The sequence below is a fragment of the Porites lutea genome, chromosome 4 (genome assembly GCF_958299795.1).
Source record: "Porites lutea chromosome 4, jaPorLute2.1, whole genome shotgun sequence".
Lineage (NCBI taxonomy): Eukaryota > Metazoa > Cnidaria > Anthozoa > Scleractinia > Poritidae > Porites > Porites lutea.
The window spans coordinates 29475271-29498492 of NC_133204.1; the positions used below are offsets into that span (position 1 = coordinate 29475271).

At 39.9% G+C, this 23222-nt stretch overlaps 2 protein-coding genes across 2 annotated transcripts in view; both read left to right on the forward strand.

Moving 5' to 3' along the window:
• The window catches only part of LOC140933235 (protein regulator of cytokinesis 1-like), a 30000-nt gene extending 26221 nt beyond the window's left edge, over positions 1–3779 (forward strand). Inside the window, exons 15-16 of the mRNA XM_073382755.1 lie at positions 572–760; positions 2105–3779. Of these exons, the coding sequence (XP_073238856.1) occupies positions 572–760; positions 2105–2182 (267 nt within the window). The 3' untranslated portion in view covers positions 2183–3779. The remainder of the gene's footprint in view (positions 1–571; positions 761–2104) is intronic.
• A 1069-nt stretch (positions 3780–4848) lies between these two features.
• On the forward strand, positions 4849–5640 carry LOC140934515 (uncharacterized). The gene has a single exon (XM_073384127.1). The coding sequence runs from the start codon at positions 4849–4851 to the stop codon at positions 5638–5640; it is 792 nt and encodes a 263-aa protein (XP_073240228.1).
• Positions 5641–23222: the final 17582 nt, after the last annotated feature.

Consider the following 23222-nt stretch of genomic DNA (forward strand, 5'->3'; position numbering starts at 1 on the left):
TCCTTCGCGCAAAATGCCGTGTTCGCCTCGCTTGGTTCAAAAAGCGCCTTTTATGCAGGATAAATTTTCCCAGTCAAAGCCTTACAGTTTGAATTTCTCCTAAACGACCACCTCTTGTAAGCGACCACTTGACGATGGTTTGATCTCTATGTCTACTGTGGTAACCAGTCTAGTCGCCCGAAGTTATATCGCCCGAAATGTTTAGTCAAGTCGCTCGAAATTTTAATGAAGAGTGTATGTAATATCTCGTTGTTTAAGCGATAATGAGACGAAACAAGCAGGATGAATTTCGGACGACTTGACCGGAAACCTTTACTGTACAGTAGACTCCTGGTAACTAGAGCCTCCCGCTAACTCGAAGCAATTTTCATTTTCTCTTCAGATTATTTTCTATATAATTTTAAATACCTCGATCACTCGAACTTTTGTCAATTTTCTTTGAAGGTTCGAATTAACGGGAGTCGACTGTATGTACTTCTCTACTCAAGGTATATGAAAAACATTTTAGTGACAACACGCGGAGCGAACCTGGTTTATTAACTGATGTTTTAATGCCTGTATTTGTTAACAGACACCTGGCAGCAGACGGCAGTCGGCGAGGCTGGCAGTGAAAAGAAAGGTTCTTGGTGAGAAAAATGGTAACACGAGCAAGCTGCTTAATGGCTCTGTTAATGCATCAATTCGAATTCTGAATGGTTTCAAATCAGCAAGCAATAAGGATGAATCAATGGTTGTATGTACTTCGTACAATGAGTTTGCTGTAAGTGCAGACAAATCTTAATTTGACAGGTTTTCAAACACAGAAGTTGCTGTCAAAGAGATTGAGAATATATCACTAGAAGTAAAATGATTTTTTTTTATATTGAGCTATTATCATGGGGATAAGAATGTTCCAACAGGTTTGGTTTGTTTTCCTTGAAGGCCATCAACCTCTTGTCTTGATTAGCCTGGATTTGTTAGAAGACAGTTTTTTTATGAAAAATGGAAGTAATCCGATCAATGCATTATGGCTTGAATATTGGACAAGGTTGCCGTTATGGAAATATTATGGGTTATCCCAAAGCCCCTAAAGCTTGGACTGTTTTACACTTGGGCAAAACCTAAACGGCAATGTAGCCTGTAAGCATCAGAAGGTTCTTCATTTAGAGTGACGTGCGAAGCGAGAGGCGGAGGAAAGAAGAACAGGGGTGCTTACTATTTGCACAAACCATCCTGGTGGAAGGAAAATCTTGTTCGTATACAGCTATTTCGAGAAATGTCGTCGGATAAAGTGCACGCGACAAACCCGAAAGGTATTGTGGGTTGTTTAGAGTTCACTGTTTTTCAAAGAAATTTGAAAGAATGGCAGGAGAGGCCATGGACATATGTTTGTGAGTGCTAAAGGAAAGCAACAAAAGGAGGTTCGACAGCTACAGTGTATTGATCATATCGCATATTACCTTTCGGGATTGTCGCGTGCACATTTTTTCCGACAACCTTTCTCGATATAGCTGTATATAAAAACTATAAAATCCGACGTTGTGGAAGTACGAACCGATACTAAACATATCCAAATTTACTAAAGCGACCGAAAAAAGTAGAAAAATTGCATCGTCTCAAATCACGGCCCATATTTTCTGAATGCTGCGAAGCATTTGATTTCCCAACCGGAATTTCCGGTTTTCTGTATGTTAATGGTAAGTACCCCATGGCTTCCCTTTCTCTCCGCCCTTCGCTCCCGCGTCTCCTTTCGCGTACCACTCGCGCTTTTCTTGTCACGATATTCCCCGAATGGAGAGCTTTATCGCAGGACAGTCCGCGACGCTACCACTGGTTTCCCCACGAAATGACGTCTGAGAAACGAGCGCAGAAATTCCATACTGATGACGCGTCACTAAGCAGATCTGGCATAATCAGTATGGAATTTCTGTGCCTGTTTCGTCATTTCGCGGGAAAGCCGTGGTAGCATCGCGATATGTCGGTTGTTTTCTCAGGCTCGCTTCTTTGCCAATGGGTGCTGCTAGAGCACAGCCTTGGGGGTTTTAACTTTATAATTTCTAAATTATGTTAGGTCAGTTTACATTTGGCAGTGATCTTATGAGCGTTTCATTTTGTTCTTCCTTAGAGTGGCCTGAATAAAGAGGAGAACAACTGCCGCAGCAGCATGCTCAACAGAACACATTCAGTCACTTCATTCATGTAGAGCCAAGGACAATCACACAGATTACACAGAACTTTATCTTCTTTTGTTGTTTTACCGAATATTGGCAACAGACATCAAAGAACGTGGACTTCGGTCTCCTTTATCATCATCATCTACTTGAATATTTTTTAACTTTGCTTCCATCCTGTGAAATTGTTTCATTTTAAATGATCTTTAATCTTCAAAAACACCTTTGTTCATTATTAATGTAGCATCATTTCTCGACACTGTTTTATTAATTAAGAGTTTTTGGATGTGTTTGATCATGCATCTTAACTTAAAAATCGCACGTTTCGATATCTGTTACCAATGTAGCATTATTTCTCGACACTATTATATTAAATAAGAGTTTTTTAAAACCTTTACATCAGTAACGTAGCTAGTACAGGAGAGCCACCGTTTGCTTATTTCGCCTCTAGCTGGTCAAGAAAGTCGTGATGCAGATTTTTTGCATTCGCAAAGTTAAGCAATGCAAAGGCAAAGTGATCCAGAGACTGCTCAAAACACTTGACTACTGAAAGAAAGTCCACGCTTGGAATTTTTTCAGTAAATGGTAATTTACTTCACTGCCAAATCTCAAACAAACGTTCATCTGGATACTTCTGGGTTTCTGAGGAATGTTTATGAGATGTAATATGCGGGAGACATCTCGTAGCTCAGACAAAAAGTAAATTGCCAATGTTTTGCATTCTTTATTTATTTTAAAGATGTACTATTTTACAAATAATGTAAATATGAAGTTTATGTAGAGTTTTATGAAGAATTGGTGACGGTTTAAATGTAATCCGCGTCAGAGGTTGATGGCACTTCCAATGCAGTTGGACATTAGATTTGGTATAATTTTTTACTCTGCATGTATCGTTATATAATGTGCAATTCACTAGATAATTAGATAATTAACAGCCACCGAAAGGGCAAGAGTCTTAGCAAGTTCATGATATTTTTTAAAGGAAATTGTCTCATCGTAGTGTTTAAATGGTTGCTACAAGTGATCTACATTGTTATCTCGACCTGGGAACGAAAAATTACCAAATGCGAGGCCAAACAGTTGGCTGAAATGTAAATTTTCTTGAGCTTCTGTCATATCGGACGAGATAGAATTTACTGCTCTGTTCATCCTCGTTCGTCGTTTGTTTCAAAGTATTTGGGAAGCGATTTAACACGCAAAACTTGCCCAGTCACTCTGTCAGTGATATTTCGGATATCATGGGTTAATAGTTTGACTGTCAAGTCCAGGATTCTAACCTGGCATGCTCCGATTGGCACAGTGGCGTTGTTCACATATTTACCAGTTCGAAAATCTTACGACTCGGGGAGAGAAAATCGCTGTCTCAGTTTTTTCACCTAAACATTAATAGAGTTGATATGAGCAGCTAGACGTGCAACCTGTTTACTTTAACCCATATTTTTAATTATAATCGACTTTTTGATATAATTTAATGAACATCAGAATTAGTGAAAAACAGAAGATTTTGTATTATTCACCAGTTGCACTTTATACTTACTTTTTAAGTCAAGTTTTTTCAAAGTTGTTCAGTAGACTTTGTCTAACTTGTGTAGAGATCATTGAAACTCGTCGCAATAAAAAAAGTCATTGTTTCGGAAATCTTCTGGTGCTTTCTATTCACCGTTTTTTCAACAACATTCATTTTTCCCACATGACAGGTATTGTTTTATTATATACGTCATTACCTAATCAACAGATGCATGTGCTTTACATAAAAAAAGTAAATTTGATTATAAATCTGTGATTCATAACATCGAAGGGGAAGCACCAACTAATATATAGTATACGCGCTCGGTCATTAAGGCCCCGTCCACACGTATCCGGATATTTTTGAATCCGCCGTCCGGAGTGGAAATTTTTGTATATGCTATGAATACGAAATCGTGTGGACGATATATTTTTTATTTGATGACGTAACCAGATCGAGCCCAGTTCTTTACCGACAACAATCTCGACCCCAGAGCTCTTCTGCGCATGACGCACTGGGGTCGAGATTGTACCGACAAAGGCAAAGCAAGATAAAAATTTCGCGCGCTTTACGACGCATGCTCTGTTTCCAATATTCCCAGAGGAGTCCTGGGTACTAGAGTGAATGCGGATGTGTGAACAGGCAAATTCGATTTGAATGCGGATACGTGCGGACGTGGAAATTTTTGAATCCGCACAAAAAAGTTGTGGATTTCAAAATACCCGGATGCGTGTGGACGGTGCCTAAGAACGCCTCGGAGCCATCCGACGACGGCAACGAAAACGTCACTTAAAAAGTGAATGCTGGCTGCTTTAAACTTTATGACGCTTATTCTATCTCGTTTAATTCGTCAAATGTTGTCAAAAATTGTCGGAAAACTCAAATTTTGTGACCCCCGAGGTGTCTCGACTAAAACACGAGTGCCAAGCAAGATATAATTATGGAATTATGGTAATTACTTTCCACTTTTTAGTTTTGCTTGTAAAAAAAATCTTTAAAAAATTCCTTAAGTTTCCTTATTTTTATTAATTTACAGTGAAACCGGTTGTTCGTTTGCGGGCCACTTTGCAATATTGTCACGCAATGTTGGTATTTTGATTGGCAGTTTGCTCCGAGCAAGTTGCGATTCAAATTTCAATTTGCTGCCTGAGCAAACGGTTTTTCATATTGGACTATTGTGAGTTGACTGCGATGGCAAGCAACATTACCTCTGTTTCAAAGAGGGAAAAAGTAATTTCCCTCTGGTCGTCGGGCTATCGAAATAAAGAAATATGCTCACGGCTTCATCTTTCACATCAAACCGTCTCCAATATCCTTTCAAAGTTCCTGCAACATGGGACAGCGGCTCCGGGAAAACCAGGATTGAAAGAACGCACAGTCGCTACTCCAAATGTGGTGGAATTTGTGGAGTATTGCAAGGTTTTTAAACCAAGCACACGAACTTTTGAAATACAGCAGGGCTTACTTGCCAACGCCATATGTACTCCAGCTAATCTCCCCGCTCGCTCGCTCGATATTGTAAGACAGGACTTGCAATTCACATGGAAAAAACTTTCCGTCCATCCTGCAGAATCTTTAACTCATGAAAATCTTCTGAAAACTCTGAACTATATTATGTATATGTTGGGAGTTGATCCCTGTACGGTTTATTTTTTTGACAAAACCTCGGTCGTGAAAACAACGCCAAATCGGAGTTACGGACATAGCAAGAAAGGCCTTCCAGCAGTTGAAATCCAACGGTACGCCTCGAACTGTAACTACATCGTAAACCTCCTCTATAGCCGTTTTGGTATTGATAACTTCAATATTTTGGAATGCCCTTCTAATGGATTTGAAGTGATTCATTTCTTCGAAGAAAGTTTACAAGCTGTAGACCATGTGGGGAATCCAGTCTTGGCGAATGGAGATGTTATTGCAATGGACAACTGCGGCTTTCACCACGGAGTTTTCGCGGAAAACCAGTTGCACGAGGCAGCAAGTTGAAATTTGAGCTCGCAACTTGCTCGGAGCAAACTGCCAATCAAAATACCAACATTGCGTGAGAATATTCCAAAGTGGCGCGCAAACGAACAACCGGTTTCACTGTAAAAGCACTGAAACAAAGATTATTACCTTTCAGAGCCCGTTTTGTTTCTTTTGAATGGGGCGATTTTCGTGTGACCTCGAAAAATGGTTTTGGTAGGTGTTCGTTATTTGTTTATTAGCAAATGGATGAAAAGATCAAAACATGGCCTCTTTGTTTTCCCACCAATAGGCTGATTTAGCAACAGAACGGGAACGTCAGTTGACGACGGCGCACGCAGGTCAAACAACTGGCTTGACCATTGGTTTGACCAATGGCAGAACAGCAAACTGGGCACCATGAGTCGTGTTTAGTCCTTTCGAGCGCTTTCCCGTCGTCAACTGACGTTCCTGTTTTGATGTTAAATCAGCCTAATATGGAGAAGGCTTTGTTCGATTGGCCATGACGTTTTTCACCCGAGCGTTCGCTCAACCAACCAAAAGCTATGCGCGTTTGTATTCGTTCCATAAACCAATCAAATTGCTCTATTTCCGTTCGTTCGTTGTTTCTGTTTTGTTCGGGTGTCTTCATTTCAAGGTCATACAAAAATCGCTCTAAACATTTTGTTCGTAGTCTCCGAATTCGTGTGGATGTAGCCTAAGGAGGAACAGGAGGTTATTATTACTAATAATAGACCTAATGCAACAATGGCTGCTGGATGAATATTCTTTTGTTTAAATGGAAATTAGCTTCAGTAGCCTCGTTATCCAGTACAAAATTCAAAAGAATACATTATCTAAAGCGAGGCTAGTCAGGCTAATTTTAATTTCAACAAAAGAATATTAATCCAGCAGAGATTTTTGTATTGGGCCTATAACCTACTGTTCCGAGAAAGCGTCGGAGCTCAGACATTTTCCTATATAAGAATATCTTGTAAACTTGTCAATGCCAGTCGCTGTACTTCGTATATACGCTTTACATAAATGCATAACAATGAGCTGAAGATGTCCTCCGCAACCTTAATGCACTCTTTTATTGTTCTAGATTCAGTAGGTCATTATTGTAGCCACTGAATTGGAAGATTAGATTAAAATTTGAAATAATTACCTTCTGTGACCTGTACTAATTTCTGTTTATTTAAAACAAATAACCTTTTGACCTTTTAAATACGTACTCACGGTAGAATTCAAGCATATTTGTGTTGTCGAGGCCTTATACTATCGCGCTAAGGTGGGCATTGGGATCGTGGTGCAAAATATTTTTGTGGAATTCCTCTACTTTGCACACTTTTAATTACACTCACGTTTCAAAATGGCGTCTGACATGGCGGAATAGAGCAGATATCTACACACAGTTACATAAGTTGTTACCTAGTCCCTAGGCCTAATTATTCCGCCCGGCCTATGCGTTTCAAGCCACGTGGTCCGAGCGAGTTTTTGGGTGGATTTATTAGCGACATACGCGTATCGCTGTCGCATTTGCCTGCTAAATTTTTTTATTGTTTTTAAGCCTTCGAGAAAGAACCCTGTTTGTGGATGGTCAAGTGGAAATGTGTGTCCATAAATTGCACAGCGAGCGGGGTTAGGTCCTCCACTAAATCTTGTCGAATGGGCGGTGAAATACTACCTGGGGTAGGGATAAAATTCTTACTTACTTAAAGGCGCTTGGGTTTCTGAGTTGCGTGCAAACTGCTATTCTTTGTTAGCTGTCTCACATGTTCTGCATAAACGTTTTGAAAAAGTCTTAAGTTCGGGTAACGGGATGCCACAAATTTCTTCCACCGCGGAAAGACAAAATAAATTTTGTCTCCTGAAAAATATTTTTGCAGTGTTTCGGATCCACGATAGTTTGTCATAGTCTACATGACAAGCTGGCATTATCCGATACTATTTTTCGGGTGTTGTTGACATACCCGCGCCATCAGCTGATAAAATGGGAGCTTAAACCAAAGACGACGGCAACATCAACGAGAACGGCAAAAAGGTGCTAGGTTTAGGGCCTGTTTAAAATGTGGCGGGTCACCCAACCTATCATGTAAACGTGATCAACTTAAAACGAGCGATTATATTGACAGGCGAGTTACCCCACCTAAGCGGTTTACCTCAGCTATCTGGGGTCCCCCACCGCCATGTAAACAGGCCCTTAGATTGGTAAAACAACAATTCTACGCGTGCATCACACTTCTTTGTACATTTCTTTGCCGTCACTGCACGACTACGACGTGAAAATGCCTAATTTTACTTGGAGGACGCAGGCACAAGACAACGACTTCCTTTTTTCTTTTCTTGAAGTTCAATGCAGTCTTTTAGAATTCAACTTTAGAAAACATTGCCAAAATTTGAGGAATTGGAGGAGATGGATGAAGGATGATAGATGTGATGAAGTTTGAAGCAGCGCGACTTCACTTTTTGAGTGGTGTTTTCGTAGCCGTCGCCGTCCGTTTGTTGCATTTAAAAGCTCTCTAATAAAGAGGCGGCAAACTCCTCAAGGGCCCCGACGGAGTGACTTTTGTCATAGCGACCATTATTTCCTCAACTTTCCCCCTCTTATTTTTGGCCCCCAGATTTTGGGAGCCACGTGACCAGCTGCGATCAGGTTCTTTCTCGAAGCAAGAGAGAGAACCTGGGAACGTTGGATACGTCACGGAAATGCATTGACCGAGAAGGCCTGGGAGGAAGCTGTACGGGAATGAGGCAACAAACCGGTAAGTAGTATAGTAGGGACCAAATAAACAGTTTTTGTGGAGGAATGTCATAAACTTGAGCGCTATATACTTGTCTGTGACTTGAAAACACAGAATCGTAACGTATTTATGTATTTGAGTTCATCTATTTCTTGCCGCCTTTATTGTTCAACAAATGTTTCAAGTTTCGGTTCACTGATTCTCGGTGAAAAAATGTTGCATATTAATGAGACGGGGGTAAACTAGGTCTTAACAGCAAGAACGAAACTTTGCACGTGCATCACAATTTCGTGCATATGTTTTGCCGTCGTTGCACGACTTCGAAGTGAAACTTCCTAATTTCACGTTGTATGAAGGACGTGAACACAAGGAAACGAGTCAATTTTTCTTTTTCTAAAATTAGATACAGTCCTTTAGAATTTAACTCCAGAACATTTTGTCAATATGTGACAAATTGAGCGTGATGGAATAAGAGCGAAGAAGTTTAAAACAGCGAGAATTCACTTTTTGTCTGACGTTTTTGCTGCTGTCGTCGTGTTAGATACTAAAGCCTCATAATGGGTAAGTGGAGGAGGAGAGTGGTGGCGGTGGTGGTGGAGGAGGAATGCAATAGAAATGTGGCGGAGCAAAATAGGAGGACGGTGAGTAAAAATTTGTGTTTCTTGCCGAGCTAGTTTAAATTCGGCCTCATTAAAATGCATATTGCGCTCCAACAATAAGTGAACCGGAACTGGAACAATTTGTTGGACCTGTGTTGGGGCAATGGAGTGTTTACACATGACGTCACGGCGGCCAAATTGCGTGACACAAGTCTGCTTAATTACGGATGGTAAAAGGCAGTCGGATTGATCTTGTTTTCTTGCATTAACTGAAAGACTTCGTCCTTACGTCTTCGTAACTTTCCAATGGAGAACAATTGGATTGCAAACTAAATTTTGATCTCCATGTTTGTCATCAACTCTTGAACACCCAGCCCAAAATTTCGCGTTCCTTTTAGCCATGGCTAAAGAAAAACTAAGAAAAAAAAACACACAAGTAAGGTAACTATAAAACTCATCATCAGCAAAAAACTCTAGACGGAACCCTGACTCTGTATCAGGCCCTTAAAATGTTTCACTGAAAAATTCGGACCAAAACGCATCCCCAATAGAGGAAAGAGTGTGGTTTTCTGCTGGCTGAGGAACGAAAGAAGCGAAAAACTTTTTTCTCACACACGGATGGGAGTTTAAGTTCGAGGGTACGGGGAGCCTTCAGGTCACATTGTGTTTCAAAGTTCAGTTATTTTTGTTGCCATGATGCGCTACAAAAGTATGGGCGAGATTGAATAACATTTGACCAAAATGAAGAAAAATTTCACTTATAAAGCACTTTATTAGATTTGGAGACTTTTTACCATTTTCCAGAATTTTTCCAGGTCTGGAAAACTGGTGGGGAAATTTCAAGTCTTTTTCAAGAATTCAAGACTTTCAGAACACTGTGTATTGGGAATTGAAGTAGTGTCGTATTTTTGGTTGTTGTAGCCAGCAAAAAAAGATGGATCCTAAAGACTTTCTTTTGATGCCGCCCATCTATGATTTCCAGTTTTGTAAAAGAAAAAGTGATGTCTTCGCACCCGTCGCGCGGGTCCCTGCTTAAGCTATCTGTTATAAGCTAACTTACAAATCAGCGAATCACAGAGCCTGTCAAGTTCAGCTTTACTTTCACCCTCAGTAGGTTCAATCATTAAGGCAGTCGACACTGGCCAAGATACAGTGGGCCCATGGAAAACTAAAAAAGCCAAGCAGACCTGGGTTATAATACGAACTTAATAACAAATACCTAATAAAATTATCCTCTTCCAGTAAGGAGCTTTTCAGCGATAATAAAACGAAAATTTCAACTGAAAATAACAAGGTTAACAATCCCAGTTGCTAGGGGGCGAACCAGGTGGCTATCTCAAGAACGTGGCCGAGAATGTGACCTTGGGATAAACGAGGAAGACATCCAGTTAGCGGTCAGGGTGGGACTCGGGGCCTCCAGATTACAACTCCAGCGCCCTGGCCACTCAGCGACACTGCTCCCCTTGATAACGATGTAATTTGTACACAAGACAACCATGATTTACGAAAAAACACGTATTACCTTCATAGAAACAGAATTTTCGCAATGTTTCTGTTGTGTCTTTTTTCGCTAGTGGCGGAAAATTCCTCAGTTTGTTCTAATTGTTTGTTTGTTTGATGGTTTGCTTGTTTTTTTCCAAAATGTAAATAATATTGGTTTAATGACTGATAACTGAGCTTTTTACTTTGAATAATAATAGGAGACTAAACTGTAATGTTATTTAGCTGCTAACCTCATGTCATTTTTATGAGTCCATCATGGGCTTGTGCGGTCAGCTCCAGCTCGGGTAGATGCAATTTCTTCTCAAAGCATGTACTTCTTCATCATGTGGCAGGACGAGCATTAAAGTCAATATATTAAATTCCAAAAAGGGATCGAGGTAAAGATAAAAACTAATCAGGAAAAAAATATCGTGTGTGCATGCTACCCATGGTATACACACACTACAATTGTTATTATTTTTGGGTTATTTTTTTTTTTTTGTCGTTTTTTATAGTTTTGTAATTTTTTTACATTTTTTTAAATTAAGAAATGATATTAATCTGTTGTTTGTGGCTTGCCACAACAACAGATCTTTGTTAACCACGAAAAAAATCGGCGAACACGGGATTTCTGCAAAAAAAAAAAACAACAAAAATAACAAAGTAAAAAATCAGGTGTTAATATATTATTGTGAAAACCTCAATGTATATAGCATCCCAACGTCTGCGCGGGAACGGACTGCTACAATGTAAGCACAGTCTCCTGTGAAATGCTTAGAATATTATGCCAAAAATGTTTAGGTGGCATTCATACTCTTGCTTCTATTTAAAAGAGCGGCTATTTCTGTAATGAAGCGAAACTGTGCCGGGCCGATCTCGAGACCTTGTACATCGGATGGGTTAAGCGCCGCATATTGGTGCAGCGTGATCAATTATTTGGACCTTTTAAGAGCGGAAGTGATTTTAAAGTTTGACGGAGGACTGTAACTCAGTAAGACGAAAGTACATATCAGCTGAGACTTAAATCACCAAAGCCACCCAAAGCCTCTGGGCAATCACACTATAGCACAACAAGAGTTCGTTGTGTGCTTGTGTGCCCTGAGGTGTGTGTAGGGGGAGGGGGGGTAGTCCCTCATATAAGTGATATAGTTACGTGAAGCCCCATTCGGGTAGGGTTTTTGCGCCGTTTTGGTCTGAAAACGGGTATAAACTTTGCTTATGCATTTTGGTCTGGCTAAATCGGGTATCGTCTTCGAGATAACTATGGGAGTATATGAACGTATTCATCGTTTTAATTTACAAATGAGTAAGAAAGAAAGAGAAATATGGATCAATAATATGGATAAAAGGAAGTTGTGCTGCAGGCCCTTCCCCCATACTTCCCTGCGGATCCATTCCCACTGTGCTACAGAATCTTGGCGTGCTTACCTTTGATTTGGAGCTTTTTCCCTCAAACATAGCGGGCGATGTACTGTCTTCATCCTGCACCGATAAGCTTTCGCAGTGCTCGTTGTTTTCTCTTACTCTCTCTTCCTTTTCGCAGTGCTCGTTGTTTTCTCTTACGTTCTCTTCCTCGTTGGCCTGTTCACAGGCAATTTCTTTTCTTGGTAGGATCTGAAGTGGGTTTCTTCGTTTGATTAGCATTTGTGGGCTCCATAGAAGCGCCATGTTTTGGTTTACAATATGGATCGCGGAACTTTCTGATTGGTTATTACCATAAATCAAAATCCGTTCTGCGCCACCAAAGTTGATCGGCTGGAGCATAGAGAAACAGTAATCCACGGCTGGTTGGAGCGGGATCGCACTTATTGAAACAGGAACAGCTGCCGGCGATGGAGAAGTCAGCGCGTTTGTGTACATTAGATAACCGTTTTGTAGACTGTGGAGAGGAGCTTTAGGCTGCATAGTCGAAAAAGGGATAGCCAGGGTGGATGTAATGTTGTCATTGTACACGGTGTCACTTCTTGTCTCCCAAGTATACCTTTCCAGCAAACCAAAGTAGGCATCTTTAAATAATATATATTCGTCATACATTCGCTGGCCAACGCGAAACCATGATGTAAAACCCTTTTCCAACAAAAGATAGTGCCTTTGAAGGCGTTCCAAATGAAACTCCAGAATATTATTTTCAGCTTTCGTCTTTTCATACAGTTTTTTAAACTCTTCTCTCTCTTGCATTGTGGCCAGTAACATCTCCTTCTTGTATTCAGCATAACTCTGCCACTCCATGAGTTTCCTCTCTAAGTGAATTCGTTTCGAGCTATGTTCTCCACATTCCTCACGCAACGTCTTTTTTTCCTCTTCTAAAACTCTGATTTTGTCTTTTAACTCGCGATACGAAGGCATTTTAAAATATTTTAAACACGCAAATAGAACAAGCCAACCGCCAAAAATATTAGTCGGTGATTTTTGTAGGTTAATTTAATGACGTCATAATCAGCTTTCCCCTGCTTGATTTCTTTTGCGCGCGCATGATAGTGTACTGGAGAACCCAGAGACTGCGATCCTTTTGGTCAGCACCAAGGGACAAACCTCAAGGCTTAAATCGGAAAAAAAGTCATCTCTGATTGGCTGATAAAAATGTGTTCATCGGATGCTAATTACTTTGCAAATCCAAAAAATGTGAGCCCATTGTTTTGATTTTGATTTTGATGTACATCCTGTGCCTAGCTAGCGGATCTTGTTTGGCGATGAGCGCGCAAATGAACTTAGATGAAACTGATCAAGAAATTAATTATCACTGATTTCAAGTCAGCGTCATCAAAAGTTTAAATGGCTTAAGCTGCGCTGGTTTTCTATATTCATTGGAATATTTATTCTTGTTGCTCCTAATTCGTCTTGTTTTTAGGGATCGTAAGCAAAGACGACTGAAACAGCAGCGAAAACGTCACCCCAAAATAGGATTTGCTCTGTTTCAAATTTCATCGCTCTTATTCCAACTCTTCTAGTTTGTCATTGGTTGGGTTTTTTTTCAGGAGTTTAATTCTAAAGGACTTTATCTAACTTCACAAAAGAAAAAGAAAATCGTTGTCTTGTGTTCCCGTCCTTCATGTTCCAATAAATTTGCATAGATGCTGGCCACGTGAGTGAAAACACTCTATAGACTGATTTTACTTGAAACCGTGAAATAGGTGATAGGATACTACGCACTTTTATGCACTAATTCTATTGTCTTCTTTTGTTTACTTCCGCTACTTTGCACTATTTAGTTAGTATCTGTTTCACGGTTAGAGTAAAATCGCTCTTAAAAAGGCAAGAAATAGAACTTGCCTAATTCCATTACGGCTAAGCTTGCATTTGATTGGGAATTCCCGATTTCGATTTTGAAATCCGGATTTCGGATTTTGCAATCGAACGCAAAATCAGAAAAAGTATTTCACCTCCGAGAAGTCCGTCCTCAGGGTGGATTTCAATGAAGAAATCCAAATCCGGAATTCGTGGATTTCCTTTTTACCGTTCGATTGGGAAATCCGAAAAAAGATTTGCAAAACTACTTTCGTGAACAGCGGTATTTTTTTCTGCTAATTATGCGTGCTTGTGCAAGACCGCTGTTCTTAACAATTTTTTCAAATCCTTTCTCGGATTTCCCAATCAAACGGTGAAAGGGGAATCCAAAAACAGATATCTCAGCGTTGAAATCCGTTTTCGGATTTCGCGTTCGATTGCAAATACGAAATTCGGATTTTAAAATCTAAATCTAGATTTCCCAATCAAACGCGATGTTGCTGAGGTTTCATTCCAGAAAATTTCAACGTTTCGGCGGCTGTTGCAATCGCTACTTTTGAGATATGCGGCCGAAAATGTATAGAATACCGAATTTTTAATAAGCTCTTTCAGTTTCAACATCATCTCCCCCAAAGCGAATTGCTAGTTGTTTTACAGGAACTGTTTTCATGGACCTTTTTAATGCGTTCAACACCGTGGATCATCATCTGCTATTATAATTAAAAGCTGACGAACATCGATCGTACTTCCGCCCCCACCTACGATACAACATCACAACAGGTCACAAATCACATCAGTTGGGCATGCACACTCTGCACCTACCGAAATGCCTTTTGGGGTACCCCAAGGTAGTAAATCAGGACCTCTACTGTTTTTGATTTACGCAAATGATCTTGCAGATTGCCTTTTGGCAAGTGATATAGCCAGTGCCAGGCTCCCAATCAAAGCGTCAAAGGTGCGGTGTAGGAGAATATCACATGCTCGACATGTTTGTTAGACTCTGTGCACGCGAAACCAAATGCTTGACTAAGTGTTGAAGTAAACTGTCACTATTGACCAATCATAGGGTATACGAGGAGCTGGTATACCGGAATGAGGTATTGAAAGCAATGTTTACAGGCTCCATTTTCCCGTCTCTCCCCCACCCCCTCGCGGTTTTTTCACGCAAATTTTCTCGATCTGCTTTCCTCAATATCTTAGAGCCTGGAAAAGGATACAAGTGATGTTATTCTTTATATGTATCAGTCTACATTCACGTCGCATGTGGATCGCACGTGATTCGCAAAGCGCGGCAGACACTTACGTTGGCTGTATTTCTATGTCTTTGTTGGTGCCTGCAATGACGTCATAAAGCGACGAACTTGGTCCGTTGATTTTGCGGCCGTTTTGGCGATCAGAAAATACTTTTAGCTTTGACTTTCGACAACAGAAGTATTTTACCGAGAAACTTGAACAAATTGGAATAGCAGCTTCAAAATAAGAGCAAAATTCAAGTTAAAGATGTTTTTCAGTGCCGTCTCACTTTCACATGTGAGTTTACTTATGTCCGCTTGCCTGCATATCGAGGTGCGTTTCATTTCGGCTTTTTACTTTTAACCCAACTTGCTGAACTTGAGTGATGCTATTAAAACCTAGTTTCACGAAAACTGGGGAAAAAAAACAGAGAAGCAAATTTTCCGAATTTAGATTTGTAGCTGTAAAGGATGTTTTGTTTTAGTGTCAAACTCTGCCACAGTTGACCCAATTAGGCTGCGAATGCTACTTATTCCGGATTGACGATTTCGCGCCGGCTTCTAGGACAGATTTGTTGGACTGGCAATGCATCAAGGGAAATCCAAAACGCCTCGCCGATTTTACTAAAAATACCTGTAAAGTAAAACCTCTTGAAGCTGAGGGATAAAGATGACAAGGCTAAGCGAAAATAAATCTGATAAAAGACAAGCAAAAACAAAAACAAAAAAAAAACAATTATAAATTGCTCAGCCGAGAATCGAACCTGAGTGGACAGGGGAATGAAAATGGATGTCAAATCAACAAATAAAATGTCATTATGTGTAGCTTTTTCTGATAAATAGTCCAACATACATTGTTAGTAGTATAGTGGGCATGAACTAATTCTTCTAGTGCAATATATACTTTTTGTAAAATGCACTGAATTCAAACTACAGTGCGTGTTTCAGGATCAGATTGATAAAAGTGGGAAATTCAGAGGTGGTCCATTTACACGAGCCGTTAGCTTTCCTTTTCAAGGAAACAACTGCCGCCAATTTATTCTGATGGCTAACACATCGTAGAGGACTTAAAAGGAAGGATATGGTGGTTAAGAGGAGGGGAAACACAGCAAAAGACGATAAAAGATGAACGCGAAAAATATTTAAGCGAACATTTTTAGGGTACAATTTTAATTCAATTATTAGAGTACAATTTCAATTCAATTATTAGAGTACAATTTTAATTCAATTATTAGAGTACTATTTAGATTCAGTTGCTATAAGAGTACAATTTCAATTCAATTATTAGAGTACAATTTCAAATATATTTAGTGGAAGCTAATAAATTTGTCGTGCACGCGTTACATTTGGGGGACTTCAAGGGCGAGTTGACATGTACAGCTTGAACGACACAAAAAAACTGAATATTAAAGCATAAGAGAATGAATATTACAAGTTCCAGTGCTTGTTTCTAGGTGTACTCAGAGATGTCAAGCATTGGCGAGCACTGGCCACTTGACAAACAGAGGAAGGGAAAGCGGACGTTTGGCGACGCTACCGGTTAGGCCTAGATACAAATATAACTAAAGATCGCCTAAATATGTTTCCGGAAATTCCCAATTTTTTCTCTTAATATCTCGAAACTTTTTTTCTAAATATCTCCAAAAAGTTCTAAATATCTCAAAAATATCTGGCTTAATTTCATAAATATTACAGTAAAAACACACAAAAAATAACCTGTCATCTAATTTCAGCAATTTCAAGAAATTATGCTCTTGTACAGCATACAACAAAACTCTGAACAATTTAACATTGAGTCAACCTTATTTACAGTGCCCCCCCAGTCTCCAAGAAGACTAGAGTACTGCACTTTAATACCGGCTGAGTTCGTGAAAGACCATTATGTGCTGAAGGTCTAAAGCGGTCTAAAAGGGACACTACTGTTTGGTTTGTACGTGGCTGAGAGAGTACGTCACCAGCCATTTTGTTGAACATAAGCAATTGTAACATTGCATAAATTATATTATAAATGGAGAATATCGCTGAATCTGATTACAACAGGCTCATATGAGGAGATTTGTTCGAATTTCTGTCACTGAAATGCCCATGTTTCACTTAGCATTGAAGTAGCTTTCAAGAAAAACATGATGTCAGTACTTTTTTTCGTAACAAAACTATCAATATGACAATTTTTTCATAAGTATTATGAGATTTTCTAGATATCTCAAAATCTTTTAAATATCCTAAAAAATATCCGGATATTTGTATTTAGGCCTACTACCGGTGGTTTCCCTGCGAAAGGACGAAACGAAACGAGCATAGAAAGTCCATACTGATAACGTGCCACTACCCAGATCTGGATGGTTCTTCTAATTGGGTAAAGCAAATTTCCAACCAATCAAAAGCTCTTTCCAGATCTGGTTAGTACGAGTCATCACCTGCGCTCGTTTCTCAGATGTTATTTCGCAGGGAAACCACGGGTAGCTTCGTAACCTGAGATCTGGTCCAATTTGGCAGCTTCCACACATTCTCTCTTAAGGGGTCGCGCAAACCCTTTCCCGCCAGAATTTCATCTACGAAGATAGACGAAATTGATTCTGATCTCAAGTTATGGCGTCGCAAAATGTCAGCTGTTTTCTCAGTCCGAAATCACTCAAAGAAAATGTAGGTTGCCACATGGAAGAGGGGGTTCCTTTTAAAGGTCACATTTACTGGCCAAATGTACAGGCTCGATATAGGGCAACGCTTTATCGATTGGTAACACACTGGTAACAGACCAAATCTGGTATTAAAATTCATACTTGGCTCCTAGGCATAGGAAAATAAAACAAAAGAAATCGTCTTGAAGCTCAGCAAAGAATAAGATATTTCTTTTGTTTTATTCGCCCAAGCATTAATAATTGGTCTGATAAGTCAAACATTTCTTCCCTCGTAAGTAGTATAGTAGGGGCTGACAACTCCGGGTTTATTTAAGGAGAATCTAGAAAAAGAAACTTTATTTTCTTTTCAACCTACTCGATCTATTCCGTAATCCGAGTGCTCCCAAGTGCCTCAAAGATAGACTTAACTCCTCTCCGTTTCTGGGCCGTCTTACAAGAGCCTCTCTTTATGACCTTAAGGTGCCATACCCACATAGCAAATCTGGGAAACGCACAAACATTGGCCTTCACAGTGCTTCTAAACTTTTCAATGATCTCAATGCTGACCTTGAAGAGTGTAAGGAAGTTATTGCGTCATTATGACGGGAAAACTCGTCACGTTATCTGAGAACTGAACTTTGCACAAGAGTCTAGGAACTGTCTAGTTGTTCGGAGGCGATTTCCTCGCTTTAGGATATTTACTTTTTATATCGTTTTCGACGATTTGTTTCTGAATTGAGTACGCGTGTATAGTAATAATAATAACAATAATAAAAATTTTTTGTTTACTATTATTATTATTATTATTTTATTTTTTAATTTATAAATAAAGTAATTTTATTGAACTTTAAAAAAATATTTACATAATTTACAAAAATCTTTGAACTAAGAATTAAGCACTATAGAGTGTTTTCACTCACGTAGCCAGCATCTATGCAAATGTTATTGGAACAAAAGAAAGCCTTTTGGATAAGAAAAGAGTTCAACTCCCACGGGACTGGCATGTTGGCGGTTTCATTGTTTTGGGACTCCAATATGGCCGCCGTGACGTCATGTGAAAACACTCTATCTAACATTAAGAATTATATAAATCATAAAAATAGCAATCACTGTGTCAATAACGATTTCGCAGATGTATTCCTTGCGGCTCAGATGCGGTCAATCACTCTTGCAGGCAGTCCAAAGTTTTAAATTAAGTCATTACAAAATAGCATTATCCGTCTCTGATATTAAAAAGAAAACAAGTTAAAAAGAATAAAATCTCGTATTCCTAAATTCCTAATTCTTTAAAAAAAGATCCTTAAAAAGATCAATTCGGGCAGGCTCTAATATTATCGATCTGTAGGTCTAAGTCAACAAAGTCTGGCTGTCTTATTCTGGATCTTGAGCTTCTCAAAAATATTATCGCAAAGCGTACGATGGCGAAAGATAGTTTAGCTCTTATCCAGGAAATTGCGCTTGAGTAACTTTCTCCCTTCGTATTTGCGATCAGCTCTGTGGTCGTCAAAACTAGCAGAGTGAACGTTCCCTGTTCGATCTCCATTACTCTTTCCGCATACTGCCTCTTCTTCTCGTTCTCATGCTTCTTGTAGATCTGCTTAGGAGTCAAGTCTCTGTAAGAGTCTGCATTAGGGTGACACACCCGAACGTCGAAGAATGCAGATTTCTCTCTCTCCCCAAAGCCTCGAGCATGAATATCCAAACGGGCATCAGGGCCTTTTGTTAGTGCCATGATTTAATGTCTCTCCAGTGACCTCATGAAGGACCGGCTCTACTTCCACATCATTACAGACCATCCTTAGCATCTCTGCCTCCACGCTGACACACCATTGCGTGATCCACGCTAAATTGAACACCGCCTACGCAGAGCATGGGTGTGTCCGTTATTTCTCAGTCGTACCGTAACTTGATTCCGTCTCTAAATTCTTTCTTATTCAGATTGTAATCCCACTCTTTGAGGGGAATCATGGTCAGCCAATTTGATGATAATAATAGTAATAATAATTATAATAATAATAATAATAATAATAATAATAATAATAATAATAATAATAATGACTTTATTTTAGCGTCAATGTACTTAGCTTAACAGTAGCTAATTGGGGACACTTTCCTAGGTACTAGCACACTAATTTACTACATGATTTTTGAATCAATGATCTAACCTAAAACCTAAAGCTATATGCCAATGTACACGACTCAGAATTTACACAGGTCACAGCAGTTACTATTATTATCTATATGGCTCGAAAGGTCCACACCGCGTATATGTTTCTTGAATGCTTTAAGGCTTGCAAAGTTTCTTAGCTCACCACTGACCTTCGACCAAATGAAAGGTCCTTGGTAGCGCAGCGAATGCCTCCCACAGTCCATTGTATCAAAGCGGGGTAGTTCAAAATCACTGTTTCTTAGGCATTGGTGTGTACTTTTGATCGTGAATAACTCAGATACACACCTTGGCGCCATCCCGTATTTTACTTTATGCATTAGTATTGCAATGTCTTGCAAACGCCTGTCATAAAGTGCAGGCAGCTTGGCGCCAGTGAGAAGTTCCTCGTACGTTTCAGTTTGAGATTTATATACTGCGCGCAGCGCACGCTCTTGGATGCGTCGATCTCTCTGCTATCAGATGATTTGCAGAGTTTCCATACTAAATGACAGTTAGTTAAGTATGGCAAGATGGACGTCTTGTATAACATTATCTTCGCGTTATAAAGTATTAAGTTTCGCAGACGTACAAGTATTCCTACTTTTTCTCTAGCTGTCGTGCATAACTGGCTAATATAACCCGCAAAGTTAAGATTCTCGTCAATGTAGACTCTAAGCAGCTCATTTCTCTCTTGCTCAAGTAATTTCCTGATGTCATGATTATCAATGTTCAAAGTTTTATCGTCATTCTCTGCATCGATATTCCGCAATATTGACGGTTAAGGACTGGAACTTCTTCGGATGAGCACGTAGAAAGTTTTTCCACCAAGACGACGCTAAGTGGCCCTGTGTTTTGAGCCTCGATTCTACAGGCACACGAGTCTCGTCAGCTGTATACAGCTGATGGTCGTCAGCGCACATGGTGAGGGTTGGCACATTAACGTGATACGCCATGCTGTTTTGAAACATACTCCACAGAAGCGGTCCAAATGCTGTACCCTGGGGACCGCCACGTGTCATTGTTTTTCATTCACTTGTGTGACAATTAATTTTACCCTGTTAAGTCTCCTGTCGAAGAAAGATCGCATTAAATCCAACGAACGATTGCCGAAACCATAGGCCTCCAGCTTCTTTATGGTAACTGCAGGACAAAAAGAGTCAAATGCCTTACTCATATCAGTGGATGAAATTGTCGCGAGCTCCTTCCTGTCCACAGCTTGCTTCCATTCCTCAACAAGAGTTAGCACAGTTACTTCACAACTATACTTTTTCCTGTAGGCCGTCATTCTGTGTTACAGCGTTGGGTCATAATGACCTGTGATCTGATCACTGAGTAACTGTTCGAAGATCTTGTCCACACTGATGAGAGATAAACAGAAGAAAATCAAGGACCTCGATTCGAAAGAAATTACGTCATTGCCAAAGAGCAAAAACGTGATGAACATGGCGCGTCATTTCACTCATCGCAGAAAATAAACCGCATGCTCATCACAAGACTCTATGTATACAATGAAAGTTAACAATACTCGACCAGTTAGCCCCACCATCGAAGTTTTGCTCATTAAGATTCTTCTTCTTTTCGACCACTGAAGAATTCACCTGTTCTAAAGCAATCACCGCTTTCAAGCGATAGAATTCGCGGATCAACCCGTTCCGTAAAAGCTCGTCATCTTCGCATTTACCTTTCTTGAAGATTTCTTTCACAAAAAATGCATGGCGCTAGTCACGTCGCCATTCTTATCCCCAGTTTTCACGGTCTCCGCTAGGGACGCCTTGGACCATGTAACCCGTTCACAGACCCTCACTTGCCCATGTTTCGAAAAGAACGAAAAGACAAATGAAACAACGTCCGTGTATAAGCTAGGGACCATGTTGCCCCTTTTGGTGCGCACACACGAAAATGAAAAGAAGAAACGCTTGCATTTTTTGAGCTTACTGGCCTATATCCAGGACTTTTTTATGCCAGCATCGGGGTAACAATGATGGTATGGTCATTTCTATTGTTCTCGTAGCCGAAGGGACTGGGTTCGAAACCCGCTATCTACGTTATAAAGCGTTGTTTTGACAAGGAGGAATTTGATACTGATCGTTCTCAGGGCTTTTTAAAAAGTTTTAATAGGATATTATGTACCGTTATTTTTAAAACGCAAGGTGTTTGCGTTCGTGAGAAATGGCCTTTCAAACATTATATTACAGGAAACATGCTCTGTTATGAGAGGAGTTTCTTTACTTTTTCTATCCATTCGTAATTGCTTTATATGTTGATTGAGTTTTAATTGTAATGAATATTATTTAATCGTTTGTAGTATTAAACATTAAAAACCACAATGAGGGAAAATGCAAACACGACTCTGTCAGTTTTACTATGTAAACATTCAATTAAAATGTCACAAATTTGTATAAATTCAAACAACTGACATCTTTTAAAATTTCATCTCTAAGGCTACGTGCAAACGGGCGCAACAACTCTCAACATTGTTGCGCCAACAATGTTGGGAGTTGTTGCGTGCATGTTGGCAGTGGTGTGCAAACGGATGCAACAACTCCCAACAATGTTGGGACCTGCAGTGCATACGGATCCAACATTGTTGCGCTACGCTTCGGCGATCACGGAGCAAAAGAAATGTTGGGAGTTGTTGGCTGAAAAGCTTGACCGGTTTCAAATTTTGCGCAACAACACGCAACAACATCCAACAATATGCAACAGGGTGTGCAAACGGACGCAACATGTAACTGCCAACATTGTTGGGAGTTGTTGGCCAACAATGTTGCGTCCGTTTGCACTGGGCTTCATAGAGCGTTTTTACTCACGTGGCCATCATCTATGCAAATTTATTGGAACAAAAGAATGTGTTTGCATAAGAAAAGAGTTCAACTCCCACAGGACTGGTTTGGGACACCAACATGGCCGCCGTTTATTGTTTTGGGACACCAATTTTGCCGCCGTGACGTCATGTGAAAACACGCTATATGGTAATTTCGTTACGCAACCAGAAATAACAATAGTCGCTGAACCGTATCTGTAGAAGTTTTAACTTTGCCAGTGGCCGCCAAACAAACCTTACGTGCTACAGTGCACGTGCAATTTAGAAGTCGCTACACAACGTGACTGCCTTAAAGAACGATTTTGTTTTGCAAGCACGTTGTTTCTGATAGACATTCGGTCCGTTGTCACTTGTCGCGACGTTTCGTTACTTAGTTTTCCACAGACAACCCACGGCAAACATATTGGCAATAGAAAACAAAGGAAAAAACAAGGTACACTGAGTGAAACAACTATAAAATAATTCAAATTTTGTCTTTGGAAAATAATTGTCCTCGTACCACAGGGCGTTAAACGTTTATGCCTCGGACCATAGGTACCCGTAATTGCCCTATTTTTCGTACAGACTATTCTTGCCAGTAAGCTTATGTCCTCCAAGAGGACTCTTTTTAGATTCTCGCTTCTAAAGCCAGCTCGACTAATAAGCAAGGCAACTAAAATTATAAAACATGGCAACTCTTTTTATTAATTCTCTCTTTATACAACATCACTTAATCCAGCTTTACCACGCTATATTTCTAAGATAATTATAT

What these genes read in the sequence shown, in the direction of transcription:
- LOC140934515 (XM_073384127.1), top strand. Translation starts at nt 4,849, where the DNA reads ATGGCAAGCAACATTACCTCTGTTTCAAAGAGGGAAAAAGTAATTTCC.